The 22,560-nt window shown below is 34.7% G+C and overlaps 1 protein-coding gene across 1 annotated transcript in view; it reads left to right on the top strand.

Moving 5' to 3' along the window:
- LOC140044352 (intermembrane lipid transfer protein VPS13B-like) overlaps positions 1 to 16,505 on the top strand; it is a 50,600-nt gene extending 34,095 nt beyond the window's left edge. The window contains exons 38-50 of the mRNA XM_072088833.1: positions 238 to 423; positions 2,633 to 2,885; positions 3,161 to 3,325; positions 6,697 to 6,837; positions 7,376 to 7,618; positions 7,835 to 8,009; positions 8,195 to 9,520; positions 9,699 to 9,875; positions 10,000 to 10,170; positions 10,430 to 10,600; positions 10,993 to 11,095; positions 11,629 to 11,878; positions 13,824 to 16,505. Of these exons, the coding sequence (XP_071944934.1) occupies positions 238 to 423; positions 2,633 to 2,885; positions 3,161 to 3,325; positions 6,697 to 6,837; positions 7,376 to 7,618; positions 7,835 to 8,009; positions 8,195 to 9,520; positions 9,699 to 9,875; positions 10,000 to 10,170; positions 10,430 to 10,600; positions 10,993 to 11,095; positions 11,629 to 11,878; positions 13,824 to 14,102 (3,640 nt within the window). The 3' untranslated portion in view covers positions 14,103 to 16,505. The remainder of the gene's footprint in view (positions 1 to 237; positions 424 to 2,632; positions 2,886 to 3,160; positions 3,326 to 6,696; positions 6,838 to 7,375; positions 7,619 to 7,834; positions 8,010 to 8,194; positions 9,521 to 9,698; positions 9,876 to 9,999; positions 10,171 to 10,429; positions 10,601 to 10,992; positions 11,096 to 11,628; positions 11,879 to 13,823) is intronic.
- Positions 16,506 to 22,560: the final 6,055 nt, after the last annotated feature.

Below are 22,560 nucleotides of genomic sequence, written 5' to 3'. Positions count from 1 at the left end.
ACAATGAGATTACTTTAAAAATAAATATGTAAATAGAAACAAGTAAAGGTAGAATTGTTATAACATATTATATCTTCTGTCACTGTACATGTCATAATTCAGATTACTACACTGAGAATTGCCATACTTCCAATAATATTACTATTCATATAATCTGATCTAATGATAGGAAAAATGATTATAAAATGAATATACCTATGGCATGCTAACAATGTTTTATGGATTTTTTTTTTTTAGTGAGAATACATCACCTTCTAATCCAGGCATACCAGTATCAACTGAATTACTGGATGACATAGTCCAAAGAAATGAAGAATCAGAAGAAGATGGTGATGAACCGAAGCTAACAATTCCTATGATGGCGTATGACTGGAAAAAAGAGATTGAAGCTAGTTGGCCATACATTGGATCAAGTGGAAAGAGGTATATTGTAGTATTGTAATGAGCTTTCTTTTTAAACAAATTATATATATATATATATAAAACTTCAAGGCACACATAAATAAGGTGCAATCTCTTGTAAAGTATGCACATTTTAGAGTATTTTAGATTGTAGACTAAAAAACATCAACATTCCTCCAGAGTTGTTGTTGCCATTACTATATGCAGTTCTATGTATTATGAAAGCAGATAACTGTAACATTGTTTTTATTAACAAGTTATGGAAAAATTATGAAAGTAGACATATTAATATAAAGATGAATAACATAAAAAAACATATTTATACCATATATGCAATTCTTTTATTTTACTATTGTAAGCTAAGATGTAACTATAAAATTATGGAAATTAACCATTGTATTTTAAGTAAATTTTCTTTTGGATGATCCAAAGTCGAATAAAATTCGTAAACTTACGTTTTTTACTCTAGCTTTCGCTGGTCAACGACGCAGCTTAATCATGAGTGAGTCTCTGTGACTTGGACTTGTTACCATTAGATCTCGTATATGGTATAGCGCCATCTATAGATCGTTCAGGTTTTCCCAAATGGGATTGTCGGGGCCTCCTCTTTAGTAAGTTGTTGTACAATTTTGGGAGTTCCAAACCGCCGTCGTCTCTGTTCATAGTGTTACCATGTTTTCTTATTTTTATTGATTCTTTTATTTTCCTGTCTTTCCATGACGATTCTGTGCCTAGTATTTTTACGTTCCAATTTGGTAAATGAGTGTGAGTGGTCATGATCGCTGATGGCTGAGTTGTGAACAATTTCTGAAGCTGAATTTCTGGCTGAACGTGTTAGGATCCCTGTACAATGTGAAGTGACATCTGCTTTGTGTTCTTTTATCCTTGTTGATAAGGTTCTGGCTGTTTCTCCTATATATGCTTTTTCGCAGTTGTTGCAATTTACTTGGTATATTACACCAGATTTGTCATCATTTTTTATTTTGTCTTTTGGGTGAACTAAAAGACTTCTTAATTTGTTTTGTGGAGTAAAATAAGTGTTGACATTGTAACTAGATAAGCAGCGTCTAATTCTTTCTGATATTCTTGGTATGTAAGGTATCCCTATGTTACCTTTGTTTTTGTTGGTTGTATCTTTTGTTTTTTGTTTGACATTTTGTTTTCCTTTCTCCGATCTTTTTTGGATTATCTTGTCCATGGACCAATTAGGGTACTCGCACCCAACGAGCGCATGTTTAATCTTTTTCATTTCTGTTAGTTTCTCGTCTTTTTTAGTGACAACTTTTTCATATCTGTCAACCAGAGTGTTAACCACACTTAACTTATGTTCCAATGGATGGCAGGAGTGAAAATTTAAGTATTGGTCTATGTGGGTCTTTTTTCTGTAAACTGTCGTCGTCAGGTCTCCATTGTTCAGTGTAATTATGATGTCTAAGAAAGGTAATGTATTGTTAGACATATGCTCAGTTGTAAATTTTATGTTACCTGTTTTGTCAATTGTGTTTAAGTGTGAGTTAAGATGTTCCGCTGATCCTTCTGGAATGAGAGCTAATATGTCGTCAACATACCTTTTCCAATATGTTGGCTTCATTCCGTCTGGTGCTGTTTGCAGTGCTTTTTCTTCTAAATCCTCCAGATACAAATTTGTAACGATCGGGCTGATGGGACTGCCCATGGCAATACCGCCAATTTGTTTATATATTTTGTCCTGGAAGCTGAAATATGTGGTATTAATAACAAGTGATAGTAAATCTATTATATCTCTAATGACCATGTTTGTGCGTTTTTTCAGTGTCTTATCTTGTGAAAGTCGCCTTTCTACTATTTCTATTGCTTCTTTGGTGGGGGTTTTTGTGAAAAGAGACAAAACGTCAAACAAGACAAATGTGTGATTTTCAGGAATGTCAAGCGTGATTAGTTCCTCAACTAGTTGTTTTGAATTGTCGACGTGGTGGCAGGAGGTGCCAACCAATCCCATTTGGTAAAACCTGAACGATCTATAGATGGCGCTATACCATATACGAGATCTAATGGTAACAAGTCCAAGTCACAGAGACTCACTCATGATTAAGCTGCGTCGTTGACCAGCGAAAGCTAGAGTAAAAAACGTAAGTTTACGAATTTTATTCGACTTTGGATCATCCAAAAGAAAATTTACTTAAAATACTATACAGTGATCCAGATGAACTTTTTACTAATTAACCATTGTGTTTAATAATTGGTTTAATAGGTTATCCAGTATTGAGACAGATACAAACAACACAGTGGAGGCAGAAGATGACATAGACAATATACAACAACCAAATACTGACCTGAAGGTCAGCCTCCACCAGCATTGGTCAGAGGTCAACACAATCATTATTGATGTCATGCCATGGTGTCTTATTGTTAATCAATCCAAGTTAGACTTGGTGATTTTGGAAGAAGGGGAACCAAGCCTAGCACTAAAGCAAGGCAAAGCTGTTGCACCTCAGAAATTTAAGGTAAACACATTGTTCATGGCTTTAAACTTTTATCTTCTCATGTAGATGTTCCATTTCACAGATTTGCGATCTTGTATTGGTGTTTTGACACACTATATGATTTTGAATAAATAAATAATACATAAATTAATAGCAGAAAGTTTGAATCTCAGGTGGGACAGACTTGTTCATATTTTCCCAGATTTCCCCCACTTCACCATTTATTTATTAACTTTCAGAATATCAGCGTGTGGTTAATAGTATTTCCTCTTTATATACATTTTTTTTCATAATAGAGCCACATAAACTTGGTATTTGATGGCATTGCACAAGATGGTATTTCTGCAGATCCAATTTTTGTACTTGCTGATAAACCACCAGCATGGCATGAAACCGGGCCTAATGAACTCTCTCCAGAGGGCAGTATATTCTATGCGATGACGAAGAAGGAAGATGCAGAGGTATTTAAATCTGATTTGGTTTTTAATTTTTAGTTTTTTATTCATTCATTTCATTATTATTATTATTATTATTATTACTTGTATAGCGCACATTTATACAACATTTAATTATAATCAGCGGCGCTTCACATCAATTAGTATCGTAACATTGTTTGAAATATAGTGCTTTTAAATGTTTTTTAAACTGATTATAGTCGTCTAAGTGTTTAATGTGACTTGGTAATCTGTTCCAAATTTTGGGTCCTGCTACGGCGAACGAACGGTCAGCAAATGTCTTTCGTTTAGTTCGTGAGATTGTCAGGTTATAATTGCTGGTGCTTGAACGAGTACTGCGAGAAACATTCCGCACAGTAAGAATATCTCTCAGATAACTTGGAGCGGAACCTTTAAGCAAACGCCATACAAGACACGCTATTTTGAATTGACATCTATGAGACATCGGAAGCCAGTGCAAGGATCGCATGGCGTTAGTTGCACTGTCATACCGACCTTTCCTGACAATTTTTTCGCAGCTTGGTGCAGTAACCTCTTCATTGGAGCAAGGGTATTAGCAGGTAGACCATAATACAATGCATTGGCGTAATCAATATGTGACAGCACGAGCGATTGAACTAGTTGTTGGCAAAGGTCCTTGGAGAGAAATTTGCGGATTTGACGAATAAAGTATAACTTAACAGCTATCGTTCTGCATTTATCACGTATGTGGTTCTTGAAAGATAGCTGGTCGTCGATATTAACACATTAAAAGGTATTTTACAGATGAACCACATGGTATTCTGTCCTGACATACGATGATATGATCTTTGTCGCATTTCAGGAGTTGAGCTCTGCTTCCCAATAGTATGAACTCTGTTTTTTCACTGTTCATTTTTAGTCTGTTGGACTTCATCCAGTCATTGATGGATATGAGGCACTCTTGTAATTTGGTGATTGTATTTTCAATACTAGAACTAGAATTTGGATTAAATGAATCATACACTGAGTGATCATCGGCATATCCCATCACAGAAATATCAAACTTACTGATATGATCTTGTAAAGTGCTGGCATATATGGTGTATAGAACTGGACCACATATACTACCCTGAGGTACAGAGAAGGACAAATTGGCTGTCTCTGAGTTAGTTTCGCCAATAGAGAGAAATGGCGAACCGGCGTCGAAAATCCGAGTGGGTATAAAATCATAACAAACCGTTGAGGGCGGCACATTTCTTATGTTTATACACAGGAATATGGCGTCGTCTAACCAATGTTGTTGCTGTAACGCTCATAATTCTTGTTATGTATAAAAGTCATCCATCATTCACAATCATATTCCTAAAAATATCTCATATCTGTAGGTCTACATTAGACTAGGCCTATAATATTATAGTAGAATGGTGTTATCAAGTATTCATTACTGGCGATAGCCCCCTGCAGGAAGGAAGCATCACTAGCCACATAACAAAATGGCAGTTGTCAAGCTGAAACTAATGCTAGGCCTACATCTACTAGAGATGCTCTATTTAGTCTTACTACCTAGCTAGGAGAGGCTTAGCAGCACCCTAGCTAAAGTAGTAGTAGTAGTAGTACAGTATGCAATAACGAATTTCCAATATTATTATTATTATGATTATTATTATTATTATTATTATAATAACCGATAATCCGTGCTAGGCTCGAGTACTCGAGGTACTACAGCATATACAGGCCAACTATCTAGGGCCTAGAGCTGGGTACAGTATATAACAAAAACGCGTCTTAATTCAATCCAAATTAAAATAAAATATGTTAAGATTTGCCCATATAACATTAAAATCGTTAAGGGGTTGCAAAAAAAAAAAGATACTGCTATTATGTGTGTTTTAAACGTTCTTTTCTACCTACTTTTTTAACTCAACCCATCGGAATTTCCCATACAAAAACATGTGGCAAAATGGTTTGTTTACAATCTATACCCACTCGGTGAAATTTGAGTGACGTCATCGCGGTTCGCCATTTCTCTCTATTGTTACGTTGGCAAATCGAGGACGAAGGTAAGTATCAAACCAGTTCAATGCCGCATTGGCCACTCCGAATTTGTTCTGCAAAACATCGAGGAGTACTTCGTGGTTCACTGTGTCGAAGGTGGCTGACAAGTCTATACATACCAGCGCAGACACCCTTTGCAACTCCATATTCCAGAGTACGTCATTGGTTAACTTAACCAAAGCCGTCTCTGTGCTAAAACCTTTCCGATAGGCAGATGGGTACGCCGGTAATAAGGTATTGTTCTCAACATAAGCTATGAATTGGTTCAAGCATGCGCGTTCAACCAGCTTGGATACGAAGGACAGATTGCTTACTGGCCTATAATTCCTGAGGATACATTCAACACCCTTCTTTTTTATAAGCGGTTTTATAACTGATATTTTCCATCTATGAGCAAATACGCCGTTACACAACGAGTTGTTGATCATCCTTGTAATAAGTGGTAGAAGTGTATCCAGATGCTGTTTCACCAGTGTCGACGGTAGGGGGTCAGTGGAGCAGGTTGTTGGTTTTGCGCATATGATCAACTTCCTAACATCATCTTCGCTAACTTCCTGAAATGCAATAAATTCATTTGCCATTAGCCGTTCTTGTTCATACAAAGGGAAGTGTTCCAATTCCTCTCGTATTTTCTCTATTTTGCCCATAAAGAAAGATATGAAGTCGTCTGCTAACTGTTTATCAGTTTCATGTGGTGGAAGTGGGTTATTTTTACGTCTACCAATGAGCTCAAACACGATCTTGTAAAGCTTTTTTGAGTTGTTGCCAGCTTCTTTGATAGCACCATTAATGAATTCGTACTTGGCTAAATGAAGATAACCTTTGTATGAATTGCGTAGATCATTGTAAGCTGACCTTCATTTCATTTTTTCAATTGAGTGTAATGTGATAGTGTGGTATTTTTTACAGTAGTCATGGTTACAACCCTGGCACTGACTTTTCCCAGAAGCTGTATCCCATAGTATCCAATTAAAACTTGTTAAAACCATGACTATCAAAACATTAAAAATTATACATATTGAAATCATGTTTAGCATTTAGTTGCCAACCTACTGTAGGCCATGTTCAGGATTGAGAGATTTGATTGGTGTACTGTATATCTCAAGGCACATGCAGTCAATTTTTGTTGTGATGTGGCACTCCAATCAACATATTGGCATGATGTTCTCTACTGGTAAAAGACTGTATTCAAATTCAACTATCTGAAATAAATTATTAGTTATTGTTTTTAAGTATTGTTCACCATTCAGTTCGTTGTATTGTATCTCTGTCTGAAAACTTTTAATTTGAAATCCTTTGAATGTCCGTCAAAAGTTGAAATAAAAAAGAACATAAAAATGTAGTACTTTTTGTTCTTTCAGAGTGTTTGGCATCTTAACATTACTTCATCCATGAAATATGGAATGAGAATAATTAGTATTAGAGAGAGGGCGCTGTTGATTAACAACAGCAAACACAATCTTATGCTGCGGCTTGTTGATACAAGTAGATGTAAACAAATGGTAAAATATTTTGTTTTAACCTATTTTTATTATTGTCATCTTTGTGAACTTTATAATAAAAAATACTACATAATTAGTAATCAATATTATTACTATCTTCTTCATTATCATTCTGGAATTTAAGACCTAACCCTAACACTACTACTATTGCAAGCAAAATTGCAACCAGCGCTTAGAGATATCACAACATCAGGCGCTTTATAAGTTCAGAATATTGTTATTATTATCATCATTGTTATCATCATAATTAACATATTTATATTATCATATTATTAGTCACCATCGTCCTTATTATTAACATATTTACAGTACCATATAGGTCCTTCTGACATTTTTCTCCACCTTATCTCCTACCACTATCATTTGTCCTCATCCTAATTTATCTCCATTCCATCATTTTTACTCTTCATCCTCCATTTTTTCTCTTCATTATATTACTTTTCACTTTTTTAAAGTTCAACAAGATTCGAATAAAATTTTCATTAATTTCAGATTTGTGTTCTATTATTAGTACAATATTTATCTATTGTTTCCTTAGATTCCAGTAAAGAATCAAGATTCAATACGTGCAATACCAATTCCCTTTTGTAACAATAAAGTTCACCCTGTATCTGAATGGAATTTCCCAAACAGAACAGAACACTTATCGATCTCATCAAGACAGTTCTACATATCAGTTGCTATCAGTGATTCAGCAAGCCTAGTTCAGGACTGCTGGGAGAGCTGGAGTAAATGGGTTAAACTGGACAATTCACGACCTAGACAAGCTATAGCAGTGCCAGTAAGTAAATTTGAAAATTCTAATAATAGTTAAGTGTCTTTTCTGTCAACAGAAAGCTGACACAGAGAAATCTGGGCAAATGAGATGAGTAATCTCCAAGTCTATCAATTGTAACTCAATTTTGATATCAAATATTATACAAAAATTATGAATTTTGGATTGAATTTTTTTGTTTATCTCCACTTTGTTAATACTACTTTCTTGCTCTATACTTAGTACTCTCAAGCAACCTCTCAACTTGAAACAGAACCACTGCTTGTCATTTACCATGAACATGAGGGCGTGCTTTACATTACTGTGGATGTCGATCCTACTCCTCGAACTGTTATTAAGAACAAATGCCGTACAGGTTTAAGATTTGCACAAACCTTTTTGGAAAGTGAATTTAGAGGTACATTTACTATTTGAGATAATGTTAAAATATGATGTCATCTGACTACACAATTTTCTTCAAAATAATATGTTGATTCAAAAATTACAGCAGCTCAATTTGATATACATTTTCTGTATCAAATTTATTAAATATTTTTTATAGTTTGTACTAAATAACAAACAAATTATCTGTCTGACTTTTAGAAAATGGATATATTTTGGAAAATGATGAACGTCTTCAAAGTATATCTTTCATCCATGGTCAATCAACAAGGCATTTCGACATCCAGCAGAAACCAAACCTTCCAACAGAAAGTCAGCATGCCACTCCTGCTCTAAAATTTGCTCACTGTACATCACCTCAGAACAGCCTTCGAGCAGATTCTAGGCTAGAAATAACTGAAGATCAAAATGGTTCAGGAAGGGTGGGTGAGGAGCAGCTTGAGGTGGAAGAAGCTGATGTGAATGAACCATCTGCTTTAGGTAGATTGAGTAAAGAATCAACAATGGAAGATGTGGAAGAATTGCCTGCTTCGAGCAGGTGGAGTGAAGCTGTAGCATTGGCATCCAGTAGTGATCTTAAATCAGAGATTCTTACAATTCCTGGTGTTGGATATATTCTAGTCAGCAGCTACTGCATTGCATCCTGCCTTCAGGTAATCGTGGAACCATTAAGTATGCATGAAAAAGAAGATGATAGACAAAAGATTGAATGTCAGGAGCTCATAGAAGAAGTAGAAGACATTACAGATAGTATCGGAGCAGCAACAGAAATGAAAATTGGCCTCTTTTTCTCAGAGCTATCTATGAAGATTCTTGATCAAGCCTCACAGCCAGTGGAGGTTACAGAGTTGCTGTGTCTGTTCCTTGAGGACATGTGTCTACTGTACTATCCATCAAGTAATGCTAACTCAGAAGTCATTCAGCAGAATCTTCATATTGCAATTGGACATGTACAGCTAGACAATCAATCATTCAACAATGGCGTCTTCAACTTCCCTGTAATCTTGGTCTCGTGTGATGAAGCTACTAAGAAAACTGTTGTTAAAAGTGTTCAGAAGATTTCAATAGAGGAACAAGCTGAACTCAGTCATGCTGAAGATACTTTAGTAGTGCATGTCATTCTGGAAAAAGAAAGGTTAAACGGTTCTGGGGGTGTGCAATCTGTAAATGTAAAAGTCAGGCCTTTAGCAGTATACCTTGAAGATCAGCTTATCTTTCAGCTGATGACAAAATACAAGAGCTTCATTCCGGGTAAACTAGTAGAATCTGTTCAAAAAGGCTATGACATACCGTTAGTTGTTAGAGCTGTGAATCAGAGCTTGAAGTTACCAATCTGCATGCAGCATTTAACTATTCAACCAATCACGGTACAGGCAAGTGTTCATGCTTCACTGAAGATGTTTATCTCGTTAGACAGCACACCATTATCTTTCAGAAAGTTTGACTGTCGCCCGGTGTTTACTACAAGCCGGCAACTTATTCAGGCTTTAACAATGCATTACACGTCAGGAGCACTTTTCAAAGCAGGTAAGACAAATACTTTACAGTATGCAACACTAAAAAGAAATAGAACCATACAGTCTGGCACACCCTTATACAGTAAGTTGTCCAACATGTTTTGTGTTTCTATCATGCAGACCTACTTGCAACAGATCAAAAATTAATTCATAGAACATTGTTAAAATTTGGTATTTTTATTTTTCAGGTTGGGCTATTGGATCACTAGAGATATTAGGTAATCCAGCAGGACTTGTTCGGAATATTCGTAGTGGCATTGCAGATTCAATCTACCTCCCATATGAGGGCCTAACCAGAGGTCCAGCAGCATTTATATCTGGTGTTACTGGAGGAGTGTCATCACTCATCAAACATGTGTCCGCAGGTAAAGAATGCACATATTTTTTTCTTCTTAATGCTTGATCGCTTTTGTTTTTTTGTATTCTTAACTAATTTTATAAGCATGTGATTGTTTAATTTTCATCAATTTCATTCACTCTGTTTTCTAGGTACGCTCTCTTCTGTTACCAATTTTGCATCTAGTGTTTCAAGAAATCTTGATCGTTTGACACTTGATCCAGACCATATTGCCATGCAAGAACAACAGAGAAGAATGGTGCCAGACAGAATGTCAGCTGGTCTAATGAATGGTCTCAGTAGCTTTGGAATCAGTGTTTTAGGTATGTTTTGCCAGGTATTTATCTACTGATTGTTTTCCTATCGAATCCACAAACTAGATGATGTTCATGATATCTAGTTGCTGTGGTGTTAGGATTAGTTCGCTACAAATAGGGTGAAGTCAGCTACACTATTATAGTCATATTACAGTAATATAGGGACTGTGATTCAGGGCCGCATGTAAATATATTTATGTGACATTGTATTGTAAACTCCGCTTAATGATGGTTATAATAACAGTAACATTATGTCTTTTTGTAGGTGCAATAGCTGGCATAGCTGACCAGCCAATCAGAGGATTTCAACAAGCATATAATGAAACACTAGCTCAACAAGCAACAGGTGTTATATCAGGGGTAGGACGTGGAGTAATGGGGGTTGTCATCAAACCATTAGGTGGAGCAGCTCAGTTAGTGTCTCAAACTGGCAAAGGTAAGAATATACTCTATGTGTGGTGCTTTTTCACAAGTTCCCTGGTCCTGAGATCGAATCTTGTATGATGCCAATACTTTTTTGCAACTCCACACAGAACGAGAGTTTTTTTGGAAGATTGGAAGACACTTGCAAGGGAATAGGGAAGAGAGTATTAATGTTGAAAGCCCTGTCTTTATTATCATAGCCAAAAGACAGCAGCATCACCTAAGCTTCATAGAAGATTTAGTTTAGAAAAATTGTGTTTATCAATCCTATCATTGTAAAAAAAATGTAAAAAAGAAAAGAAGAACCACTTGAGCTTTGGATCTTCACTGTTAGGTCTGATTAAATTGCTCTATGTTATATCATGATTCAAGATATATTGTACACAATAATAATTTATTATTAAGGAATCTTGCATAGTACTGGACTCTCACCCACACTGAAGCAAAGGAACCCAGCCAGTAACCAACTTGCTGCAATGGCCGTCAACGGACAAGTAAAATATATGTGGTAAGATAAAAGATTTATTTCAAAATGTACATTTTTTTAAATTAACTGTTTTTAACTGGTTATAATGATAAGAATTCACATTTAGATACGATGCAACAATGTAGGCACAACTAAAGTGAGTCGACCAATCACAAGGGAAATTTCCGATGATCCATCGCATTATGATTGGTCAAATTACTTCAGGCTTGCTTATGTTGCGTTCCATGTGGGAACCAAGCTTTAATATAAGAAATGAAATGTTGTAGAATCACAGATTAGAAGGAAAACTTTTATAATAGATGTAGAACATTGTTTTAAGACCACAGAGATAATTGAATATCTTCTTGGTTTTGACATATAAGATATTACGCTCTGTCTTTTTGCAATTAAGTGTAGCAATTGGTGGCTGAGAAAAGGGAGGTTCTTCAAACTAAAATCTGATTGGCTGATTTGTAGAAGCCATTGTGTGGGAATGTTCCTCAGATTTGACACGTTTTGAGCTTAAGATCAGTTGTACAAACAAATAAAGCATAAACTGGATTCATATTTTGCAGGAAGATGCTGCATACACTACGCAACCCAACAATCCTTATGTGCCTTGATGCAGTGTCTGTGACATACCACGGCCTTCACCATAGTGGGGTGCTCCTGCTCACGCCTGAGATTTTGTTTATTGTTAGCAGTAGCGAGGACACCCAGCAGCAGGCATTTCCAGTGTCAGAGATTGACTGTCACTCCAAGCCTCATCAAGAGGACATGTTGTATCTGTGTATTAAACAAGCTGCAACACCTTCAAACCAGGATGTAAGTTTTCACTCAAAATCTGTTTTTAGCAGTTTTTTGCTACATTTTGTTTTAATTTCTAAAATCTTTTTATAAGGCATTAATTGCTTTGAATGTGACTGCAGACACTTTAGAGACATAATATCCAGATAGAATTAAGATTTTTCATGGCGGTGAAGTTTAGTTTTGTAGTTGTGGCGATGGTTTGTAGTGGTTTGATGGTTTGTAGTGGTTATGATGGTTTGCAATGGTGGTGATGTTTTGTAGTTGTGGTGATGGTTTGTAGTGGTTTGATGGTTTGTAGTGGTTATGATGGTTTTCAGTGGTGGTGATGGTTTGTAATGGTGGTGATGTTTTGTTACAGTTATGCTGATGTTTTGTAGTTGTGGCGATGGTTTGTAGTGGTTTTATGGTTTGAAGTGGTGGTGATGGTTTGCAATGGTGGTGATGTTTTGTAGTTGTGGTGATGGTTTGTAGTGGTATGATGGTTTGAAGTGGTGGTGATGTTTTGTTACAGTTATGCTGATGTTTTGTAGTTGTGGCGATGGTTTGTAGTGGTTTTATGGTTTGAAGTGGTTGTGATGGTTTGCAATGGTGGTGATGTTTTGTAGTTGTGGTGATGGTTTGTAGTGGTATGATGGTTTGAAGTGGTGGTGTTGGGTTGCAGTGGAGGTTATGGTTTGCAATGGTGGTGATGATTTGCAGTGGTCGTGATGGTTTGCAGTGGTGGTGATGTTTTGTAGTTGTGGTGATGGTTTGTAGTGGTATGATGGTTTGTAATGGTGGTGATGGTTTGTAGTGGTTTGATGGTTTGTAGTGGTTATGATGGTTTGTAATGGTGTTGATGTTTTGTAGTTGTGGTGATGGTTTGTAGTGGTTTTATGGTTTGAGGTGGTTGTGATGGTTTGCAATGGTGGTGATGGTTTGAAGTGATATGATGGTTTGAAGTGGTGGTGTTGGGTTGCAGTGGTGGTTATGGTTTGCAATGGTGGTGATGATTTGCAGTGGTCGTGATGGTTTGCAGTGGTGGTGATGTTTTGTAGTTGTGGTGATGGTTTGTAGTGGTATGATGGTTTGTAGTGGTATGATGGTTTGAAGTGGTATGATGGTTTGAAGTGGTGGTGTTGGGTTGCAGTGGTGGTTATGGTTTGCAATGGTGGTTATGGTTTGCAATGGTGGTGATGATTTGCAGTGGTCGTGATGGTTTGCAGTGGTGGTGATGTTTTTTAGTTGTGATGGTTTGTATTGGTGGTGATGGTTTGTAGTGGTGGTGATGGTTTGTAGTGGTGGTGATGGTTTGTAATGGTGGTGATGTTTTGTAGTTGTGGTGATGGTTTGTATAGTGGTGGTGATGGTTTGTAGTGGTGGTTCTGGTTTGCAGTGGTGGTGATGTTTTGCAGTGCTGATAATGATAGTTTGCAGTGGTGGTGGTGATGGTTTGCAGTGGTGGTAATGATGGTTTGCAGTAGTGGTGGTGATGGTTTGCAGTGGTGATAATGATGGTTTGCAGTGGTGCTGGTGATGGTTTGCAGTGGTGGTAATGATGGTTTGCAGTGGTGGTAATGATGGTTTGCAGTGGTGGTGGTGATGGTTTGCAGTGGTGATAATGATGGTTTGCAGTGGTGGTGGTGATGGTTTTCAATGGTGGTAATGATGGTTTGCAGTTTTGGTGATGATTTGCAGTGGTGGTTTTGATGATCGGTTATGTGTTGTGTGTTGGTTATATATTTTTTTTATGGAGTGATATTTTGTAGTGGTATGATGGTTTGTAGTTGTAACATTTATCGTTTTGGTAATTATTGCTGTTTTGTTAATGATTGTTGTGTTGGTTATGGTTTACAGTGGGAATAATTGATTGTAGTAGTGGTGTGTGGGTTTTGATGGCAGTGGACGGTACCTATAAAAGAGAGGTGTTGTTCCTGAGTTAAATAATAGTGATAATGATTTTTTTTTTTTAATGTAACAGAAAGACACCACTGCTAGTCGAGTAGCTGATTTTGTTGACGCAACATCAGGTTTCATTCCCGAGAGTGACAGCCAATCAGAAAGCTCAAACACTGCCGAATCCAATCCAAATTATTGTTACGAAGTTGATTCAAGGATGCGTGACACATTCATCGCCATTTTTCAACAAGCCAAAAATCGTTTGTTAGGAAAGGGTTTTCACGGTGATGATGCTCAGAGCTCAACATTAAGTAAATTTAAAGTTTGGCATCTGTCAGCAAAAAAATCATTAGATTTATGATTGTAGAAATGTACAGGGAGAGAATTTAGCTCTTCTGTGGTGGCACAGGATAATCTGAAGAGTTATTTCTGCTTACTTACCATCCAAAATATAAATTCACGATGGCACTTTATTTTATAACATCTCATCAGATGTAAGCCACAACAAGAGCAACATGCAGGATTATGGGATGTGGTCATGCATTTAGCACACCAGGATAATCTAAAGGACGAGTTCATAATAATTTGTTTGATAATGTATTATGTTATTTCGGCTTTTACTTCCCATCCAAAAGGACAATAGCATATTTTTCAATCTTTATTGCTTAATTAACAACAACAAAATCATAATTAATCTCCTTTTGTTGAAAGAAATTGTAAACGTTCCCACCATTTATGGACCAATGATACACATTTTCAATTTCCAGACGATGACTAAACTCTCTAAACCTTTTCAGACATGCATTCATTAGTGACACTGAATTCAACAACTTTCAAAACATGGTGTTTTAAGTTAAAAGCTGAGTTCTCCTCAGTAACAGGATGGTTTTAGTCGACAAACGATACTTAAGCCTAAACAAGACTCTGTTTTAAAAGCATAGGTTCATCACATTTTAACAATACCGTGTTATAATTGTAATGTTTACCCCTTTTTTTTTCTTACCAAACACATAACAGGGGTTTGGTAGAAATCATAATGTCATATGTGGTCCCTGTAGTGTGTAAGGTTGCATGACGTGTCCCTTAGATTTTTGAACCAAGGTCAAATAACCTGTCAAAATTGTAATGAGGTATCCTGTTGTGAATTGTTTACACAAACAAAGCAGGGTCCTTGCTAAGGGGCTTGTACACGTAATGGATTAAGGGTGAGATTTTGGTCTAAGACACTAGGTGATGCTGTGTTGCTCAATTTTCCTTTAATACTGGGGACGTTTAATATAAGTAGTGCTAAACTTTTTCTGTTGGCAAAATCAAAATATTGTATATGTCTTCTCAATGTGTTTATCGTTTATCGGATTATCTTATAATAGCTACTGCTTCCTCGATGAGTTTTGTACATTTTATATATAATATATATTTCTATTTTATTGTCCCAGACTGTAATTGCTATATTATGACTATTAAATTACTGTATTTACAGACTATACTGTAGGTTTGAATTTAAACTTATTTTATTTATTTAATTACTACTGAATTTATGGCAAATGACAAATTTATATTAATGATGTATGTATTTATTAAACCATGGAGGATTTCCTCCATTATTAAACTTAGTACAACATTCAGCATCATCATTAAGGCTACCACTCGGAGACGCAATGGCATAGCGGGTTGACCAATGAAAAGTGACAAATACAGTACTATGATTTCGGTCAATGATCTTGACAAGTACAAAAAAACAATAATCAGCTATTCATCATTCGTATTTTATTAAATACATATCTGGTTTGTTACAATATTAATACACATACTGTATTCCCGTACTCGCAGTGAACGAATGGTACACATTTTCCTCCCTATTTATGCTAGTATGTGCTTTACGTCAGTCTAGAATTAATCACGCATAACGGATTGTAACTGGCGCTTGTGATTGGTCAAATCGTTGTGCTTACGTTCTTGCTTTGCGTCCTTATTAATCTAATCATGGAGGAAATATACATTGATAGCTCCATGCTATAATTAATATTAATATTGTTTATGAATGTATAAATTAACATTTATCGGTGGATGCCGAACAGTCTTCAGTCTTCCTCAAAAAATGAAAAAATACTTTTTACAAAGGTTCTAAGGAAGAAACAAATGCATAACACTTTCTTTTCTATGTAAGAATCGCATGTTAGATGGTGAATCAATTAATATATTAATGTTATATTATCATTTGTACTTAAACATGAGGTCTTATGCCATGCTGGCGTATTGGCTGTTTTTGATTATTTAATTAATCAAAACCAGGGAATGGTGATATTCAGGTTATTGTATCTCTTCATATATGGTCTTCTAAACACCTTAACCCCGGTATTTAAAATCAAAATAAATTGGCCAAATAAGTTTTTGCGCAGTTCTATTAACCCCACCCAACAACACAACCCCTCGCCCCTCCTTCCACCCCCACCCTGATTGTTAATTAAAAATAACTAAAGCATATATAACTGTATGTATGTGTTTTGTTCGATATCTTAAATTACTTGGTATACAATTAATTTTATATATTGAGTTAAAATTACCTTGAAAATCAACAATTGGTCATTAACAATTATTTACAGATTATTGAGGCAGCTTATTCAACAAAAGAACGGAGTATAATTAACATGAACTTAATCATTTTTTAAATAATTTGTTATAATGAAAACATCAGATAAGAAATTCATTCTTATATTTTGTTGTTTATTTTGTTAAACCTATAAACTTTTTTTTTATATTTTCCCCGATTGATTAATTAAAAGTAACTAAGGCAAATGCATATGTAGCCTATGTATGTATTTTTCGATATCATAAATTACTTCGTACTAGATGGTACGCTCGCTTCGCTCGCGTACCATCTAGGTCGTGCCCACAGATGGTTCTCGAATACATAGTAATTTCAGCGTTTAAAAAACTGGCGACTTCAAATGCACATGCAGGACAATAATACATGTTGTTTACAGGAACGAATAAATAGACACAGTGATTTATGTACTCAACTAAAATCAGCACCCCGGGAATTACTTCCGAAAAAGAAACTTGTCACAAAATAAGAAACAAACTGAATTTGTGTTTTGTATGTAACATTTGGGTTGAGGGATGGGGAAGAGGATGGATGCAAAGACGAACAATTTTTAAATATATTCTTTATCGATTTAGTAACGAAATATGAATTGTTTTCATGTTTTACAAATAATATACCAGTAAACACAGTAAAACATTGCGCTTTAATACTTTGTTGAAACTGTCACCGTCATAGTCGATTGAAATAGTACAGTACATGTAACGATACATCACTAATATGACGTTTATATTTTTTTGAAGTTACATGATTACAAACGTTCAGAAGGAACTGTCAGTAATATATTAAACACCTCTATTCGAGGCAAATCGTAAATTCGCTTTAATCGTCAATAAATAATTATCTAACTCAACTTAATTAGTAGGCCTAATGGTTAATTGTTTCATAGAGCCAATTATGCTACCCACTACCCAACTTGTATTGAAAATTAAGTTGTTTCCTAACCACCAAAGTTGTTCTGCGTTTAGGGCATGTACTGATCATTCGTACTGTAGGCCTGCCCTCTACTGGCTTTACAACGCTACTCATGCCAGTGAGGGGAGGGTGGTGGTGTTGTTGGTGGTTTAGCTGCAATAATAAATTTGATTGTACATAATAGACGGCGACTGGAAAGGCTAGCTCATTATGCGTTAAAAAAAAAGATTCCACAGATTGGAAAAAAGTGTATCGAATTTCTGTTATGGCTGTACAGTACTTGTCTTTACGACGCCTGAGGGAATAGACACTTGTGGAACAGAGATTGGAATGTTCCATTTATCGCAGATCAAAACATTTGTATAAACGTATATTAAATCTATAAAAATAGTATTTTTTAAAGAAAATCGGCCTGTCTTCAACATTATGATGCTGTACTCGAGCTGTTCAACCGGTTTTCAGCTATTAAAAACAATTATCGTAGGAGGAGATAGGAAAATGCGAAGCATCCTCGCATTATTGTCTGCGGGTATTTTTCAAGTTGGACATCCATTAGACAGTGTATACCACGACCACGAAACACCCCTATTTGGGGAAAATCGTTGAACCTAAATTCGTTTTAATTGTCAATAACTAATTATCTAACTCAATTTAATTAGTAAACATGGTTACATCAGATGGTTAAAATCAGTACCGAAAGTACGAACCAACTTTATATACCATCGAGTAAAAATTCTAGAAATAAACTGCGATTTACCGAATTTTGCCCTTACGTAAATTTATATATAGATACAATTAATTTTATGTTATATTGAGGTAAAAATTACCTTAAAAATCAACAATTGGTCAATAACAATAACTTACGGATTATTGAGGCAGCTTTTTTAACGAAAGAACGGAGTATAATTATCATGAAATTAATCATTTTTTAATAATTTGTTACAATGAAAATATCAGGTAAGGAATTGATTTATATTTTGTATTGTTTATTTTGTTAAACCTATATTTTTGTATACTTTCCCCGATCGATAAATTAAAAGTAACTAAAGAAAATGGTATGTATGTATTTTTTAGATATCATAAATTACTTCGTCCGTATAAAATTAATTTGATATATTGAGAGGTAAAAATTACCTTGAAAATCAACAATTGGTCATTAACAATAATTTATAGATTATTGAGGCAAAAAGAACAAAAGAACGGAGTATAATTAACATGAAATTAACCTTTAAATAATTTGTTACAATGAAAATATCAGGTAAGGAATTAATTCATATTTTGTATTGTTTATTTTAATAAACGTATACTTTTCTATACTATTCTTGTGACGTGTAATCAAAAAACCATGGTAACTTTCGGAGAATATAATATGGTAAATACAAATACAACATTCTTTACTTGCTAAGTACGCTTGATAGGAGAATGTTTCTTTCAGTCAAATTCGTACCCGTTATTTTTTGATCCATTCATTCAGGTATGAGAAAAATGGTTTATACATCGTAATATTTCTTCAAAGTGTAAGAGTAATACCTATAGAGTCTACATCGTAATAGTTCTTCAAAGTGTAAGAGTAATAGAGTCTACATCGTAATAGTTCTTCAAAGTGTAAGAGTAATAGAGTCTACATCGTAATAGTTCTTCAAAGTGTATAGAATAATAGAGTCTACATCGTAATAGTTCTTCAAAGTGTAAGAGTAATAGAGTCTACATCGTAATAGTTCTTCAAAGTGTATAGAATAATAGAGTCTACATCGTAATAGTTCTTCAAAGTGTAAGAGTAATAGAGTCTACATCGTAATAGTTCTTCAAAGTGTATAGAATAATAGAGTCTACATCGTAATAGTTCTTCAAAGTGTAAGAGTAATAACAATAGAGTCTACATCGTAATAGTTCTTCAAAGTGTATAGAATAATAGAGTCTACATCGTAATAGTTCTTCAAAGTGTATAGAATAATAGAGTCTACATCGTAATAGTTCTTCAAAGTGTAAGAGTAATAACAATAGAGTCTACATCGTAATAGTTCTTCAAAGTGTAAGAATATTTCTGTTATATCATAACTTTAATCATTTTTTCTAGGCCAAACTGCGTGCAAAATGGGACCACGTACATTACTGTTGATTCTGGTTGTTACATATTACGTCGGATGTGTTGTTGGTGAGTAGAGTAATTAACAATAAGCATGTTGTTTTTAACAGTGGCAGAATTCGCTTTTCTAAGATGAAAAAAAAAAAATAGATTATGTATATATTTTCTCTCATCATTCTAAAATGGTTGTTAGGTGAACATTATTTTTATTGTACCCTTTTGGTGTCGTAATTTATTATGTTTTTTATATGTGACAAGCAAGACAAAGTTTGAGCCAGAGTGTTTGACTAAATACAATAATTGAATTGAATTGAGTTCCACTAGAGACGTAACGCAAGGACGTAACCGCAACGTATAGTGAGTGATATGGAACAAACAGTTCATTGGTCAACTCGCTTGCGTTGCGTGTGCGTCACAGCATTGCGAGTCCAGTGGGATTGTATTTTACGGTCTACAAGTGATTTTTGCGCACACTCTCCATTTTCACAGGATAAGAAACTAATTCCATGTTAATTAAACTAATACTGTGAACCAGAAATCTGGCATTAGAAATATGATATCGATCTAGGTTGGTATTGTTTATTCGTAGACTAAAAAATGTCATTAAAATTGCCAAAATATGCCTGTTTTGTTTGCATTCGATGCAGTCAAGCCTAGTTAAATATATACATTTATTTTATTTTCAGGGTGTCCAACTAATAAATGGACTTACAACGCCGTATTTTCAAAATGCTACTGGCTCACCGACATATCTAATACGTGGGATTCCATGAGAAACAGATGCCAAGAATTTGATAGCGATTTGCTTAACATTTCAAATGAAATCGAAAACATGTGGATATTCAATCAACACTTCTTTTTCTGGTCTGGTGTCAATTCAGATTCAGCTTGGATTGGCTACAATGATAAAGAAACCGAAGGCGAAGTTGAATGGGTGTCAGGAAGGAGTGCAGGATATACAAGTAGGCTTGCGATTCTATACATTTTATAATCAAGGTGCTTTAAACAGTCCTAGCTTTGTTTGTATCAAACCTGTTACTGGCGGTAATTATCGCTGTTGGTTTCGATTGAATAAAATAAAAAAATGAAAATAAAATAAAAAATAGATTTACCGACAATTGTGAAATAGCCGTCTCAGTCGAATAACGCCACAAAAAACCACGATATTTTAGAAATATAATGAATATTTAGGCCTACCTATACTACTTTTTCTATTATTATCAATATTGTTGTAGTAGTTGATGTTTATTTAAGTTATTTGTTAATCATCTATATAGATGAGTTGAGAAAAGAATATTTGTTTAGTAGATCTGTGGACAGGCATTTGTCTTAGGTGACCTACCCATCGTAATTGGGCTTTCACTATCATTGCTTCAATGCCGATAGTGTCGGCTTGTGTTAGGACACTTCGAGTTAGTGCGATATTTCTTGGTTGGTATTTAAAACATTTTCGTTAGATAAATATATAGGTATTTCTATTTGATTTTTTGGTAAAAAAAATCCGACTACATATAGATGAACATACAGACATATATTACCAACACTTCCTTTTCCCCAAAAGGTTAACATTTTACCAAAAGGTAATTTTACCAAAAGGTAACATCAAAAAGTATGATCATAAATAATAATACTTACTGTACAAACTGAGATATCATCATAATGGCTATGTTTTGATGTAGTGGTACAGTATTTGTATTAATAAATCGGTTTAATCCTTAAAAATGTATTGTCCCCTGGAAATATGAAAAATGAAGATTAATAAAAAAAAGACTTTGAAGAGACCATTTCGCTTTTTTTTTTTAAAGTTAATCACTTCCTTAGAAAAAAATAGAACAAAAAGAATGTTTTCACCTATAATAATAAGTATTTTGTTTCTTTAGGTTGGAATGATGGTGAACCCGAAAATTCGTCTAGTGGCGAAGATTGTGTTTATTTTAGTCAGGTATCCAAGGCGGAGATTTATACCGAAGTTTTTGCATTGTGCTTGCCTATGTCAGAATTAACCATAATTTATATATAGATAATTATAGACCGATTTCAGTTCTCCCCATTTTCTCAAAAAATAATAGAAAAATTAATGCATACTCGTCTTTATACATATTTAACTAAACATAACATCCTAAACAATCATCAATATGGTTTTCGTAAAAAAACACTCTACTTGTCACGCTATTTTTGAACTTTTGTTAAGCACTTTTCTTGATCTATCCAAAGCTTTCGATGTTGTTAATCATGACATTTTACTTTCAAAACTTTTACGTTATGGCATAAGGGGTGTCTCATTAAAATGGTTTACTAGTTATCTTAGTAATCGTAAACAATATGTACAGATTGGTAACTGTAAGTCATCGGTAAAATGGTATATTGCATTATAAGATTATGTTTTGTTTGAATACTTTTATAAAATTGTATAGTTTTACATTTTGAACATAATATTGCTTTTATTATTTATATGATAAAATAACAAACTAATAAATATTGCAAAGCTAAACCCAAACCGAAGTATGGGGATACGCCCTCGTCGCTAGCCAGGTTTATTTTATTAGTTCTAGTTTAAATCCTGGCTAGCACCAGTTGTGTCTCGGTCATCCCGGACTCGGGCGCCTCCTAGAAAACAATAATATAATAATGATGGTAAATTAACAATTGATCTAAATCAAGAACATATACTGTATACCGTACGTTTATGTTTATTCTTGTGTATTTCTTAAATTTTTAGATAATTGATTCAAGGAGTTTTTCTTTAACGTCGTTCCATTTTCTTTCTGCTTTGTTTAGATTACATAAGTATTCGTTTGAAATTAAATTTTTTAGTTCTATCTTAAATAAATTCCAAGTGATAATCCGTTTGCTTGTTTTATAAATAATGCAAGATTTGCAAATACTAAATGTAAATAAAGAGATGAGTTCATTAACAAGCGTGTTCTGAGTTCCTAAAACTATGTCTGACCATTCGGGGAAACTTGGCCGTAATGTTTCATTAGTCGGAATACATTTAACGATCAGTTTACGGAACTTCCTTAAAACTGATTGAATGCTATTACAGGTGTACAACATATGTTTTTCACTTTCTATTTCTATACAACACTTTTCGCAACAATCACTTTCATTAAGATTCACTTCTTTAAGTTTTTTCTAAAAGCTAAGATACGATGTAATAATTTAAAATTAAATTGGGCGATTTTTGGTAAATGTTTCATATTGTGAACTTTACAG

This window comes from Antedon mediterranea, chromosome 1 (genome assembly GCF_964355755.1).
Source record: "Antedon mediterranea chromosome 1, ecAntMedi1.1, whole genome shotgun sequence".
Taxonomy (NCBI): Eukaryota; Metazoa; Echinodermata; class Crinoidea; order Comatulida; family Antedonidae; genus Antedon; species Antedon mediterranea.
Note: the sequence above shows the minus strand (reverse complement) of the source record. Positions and strands in the feature narration are given on the sequence as shown.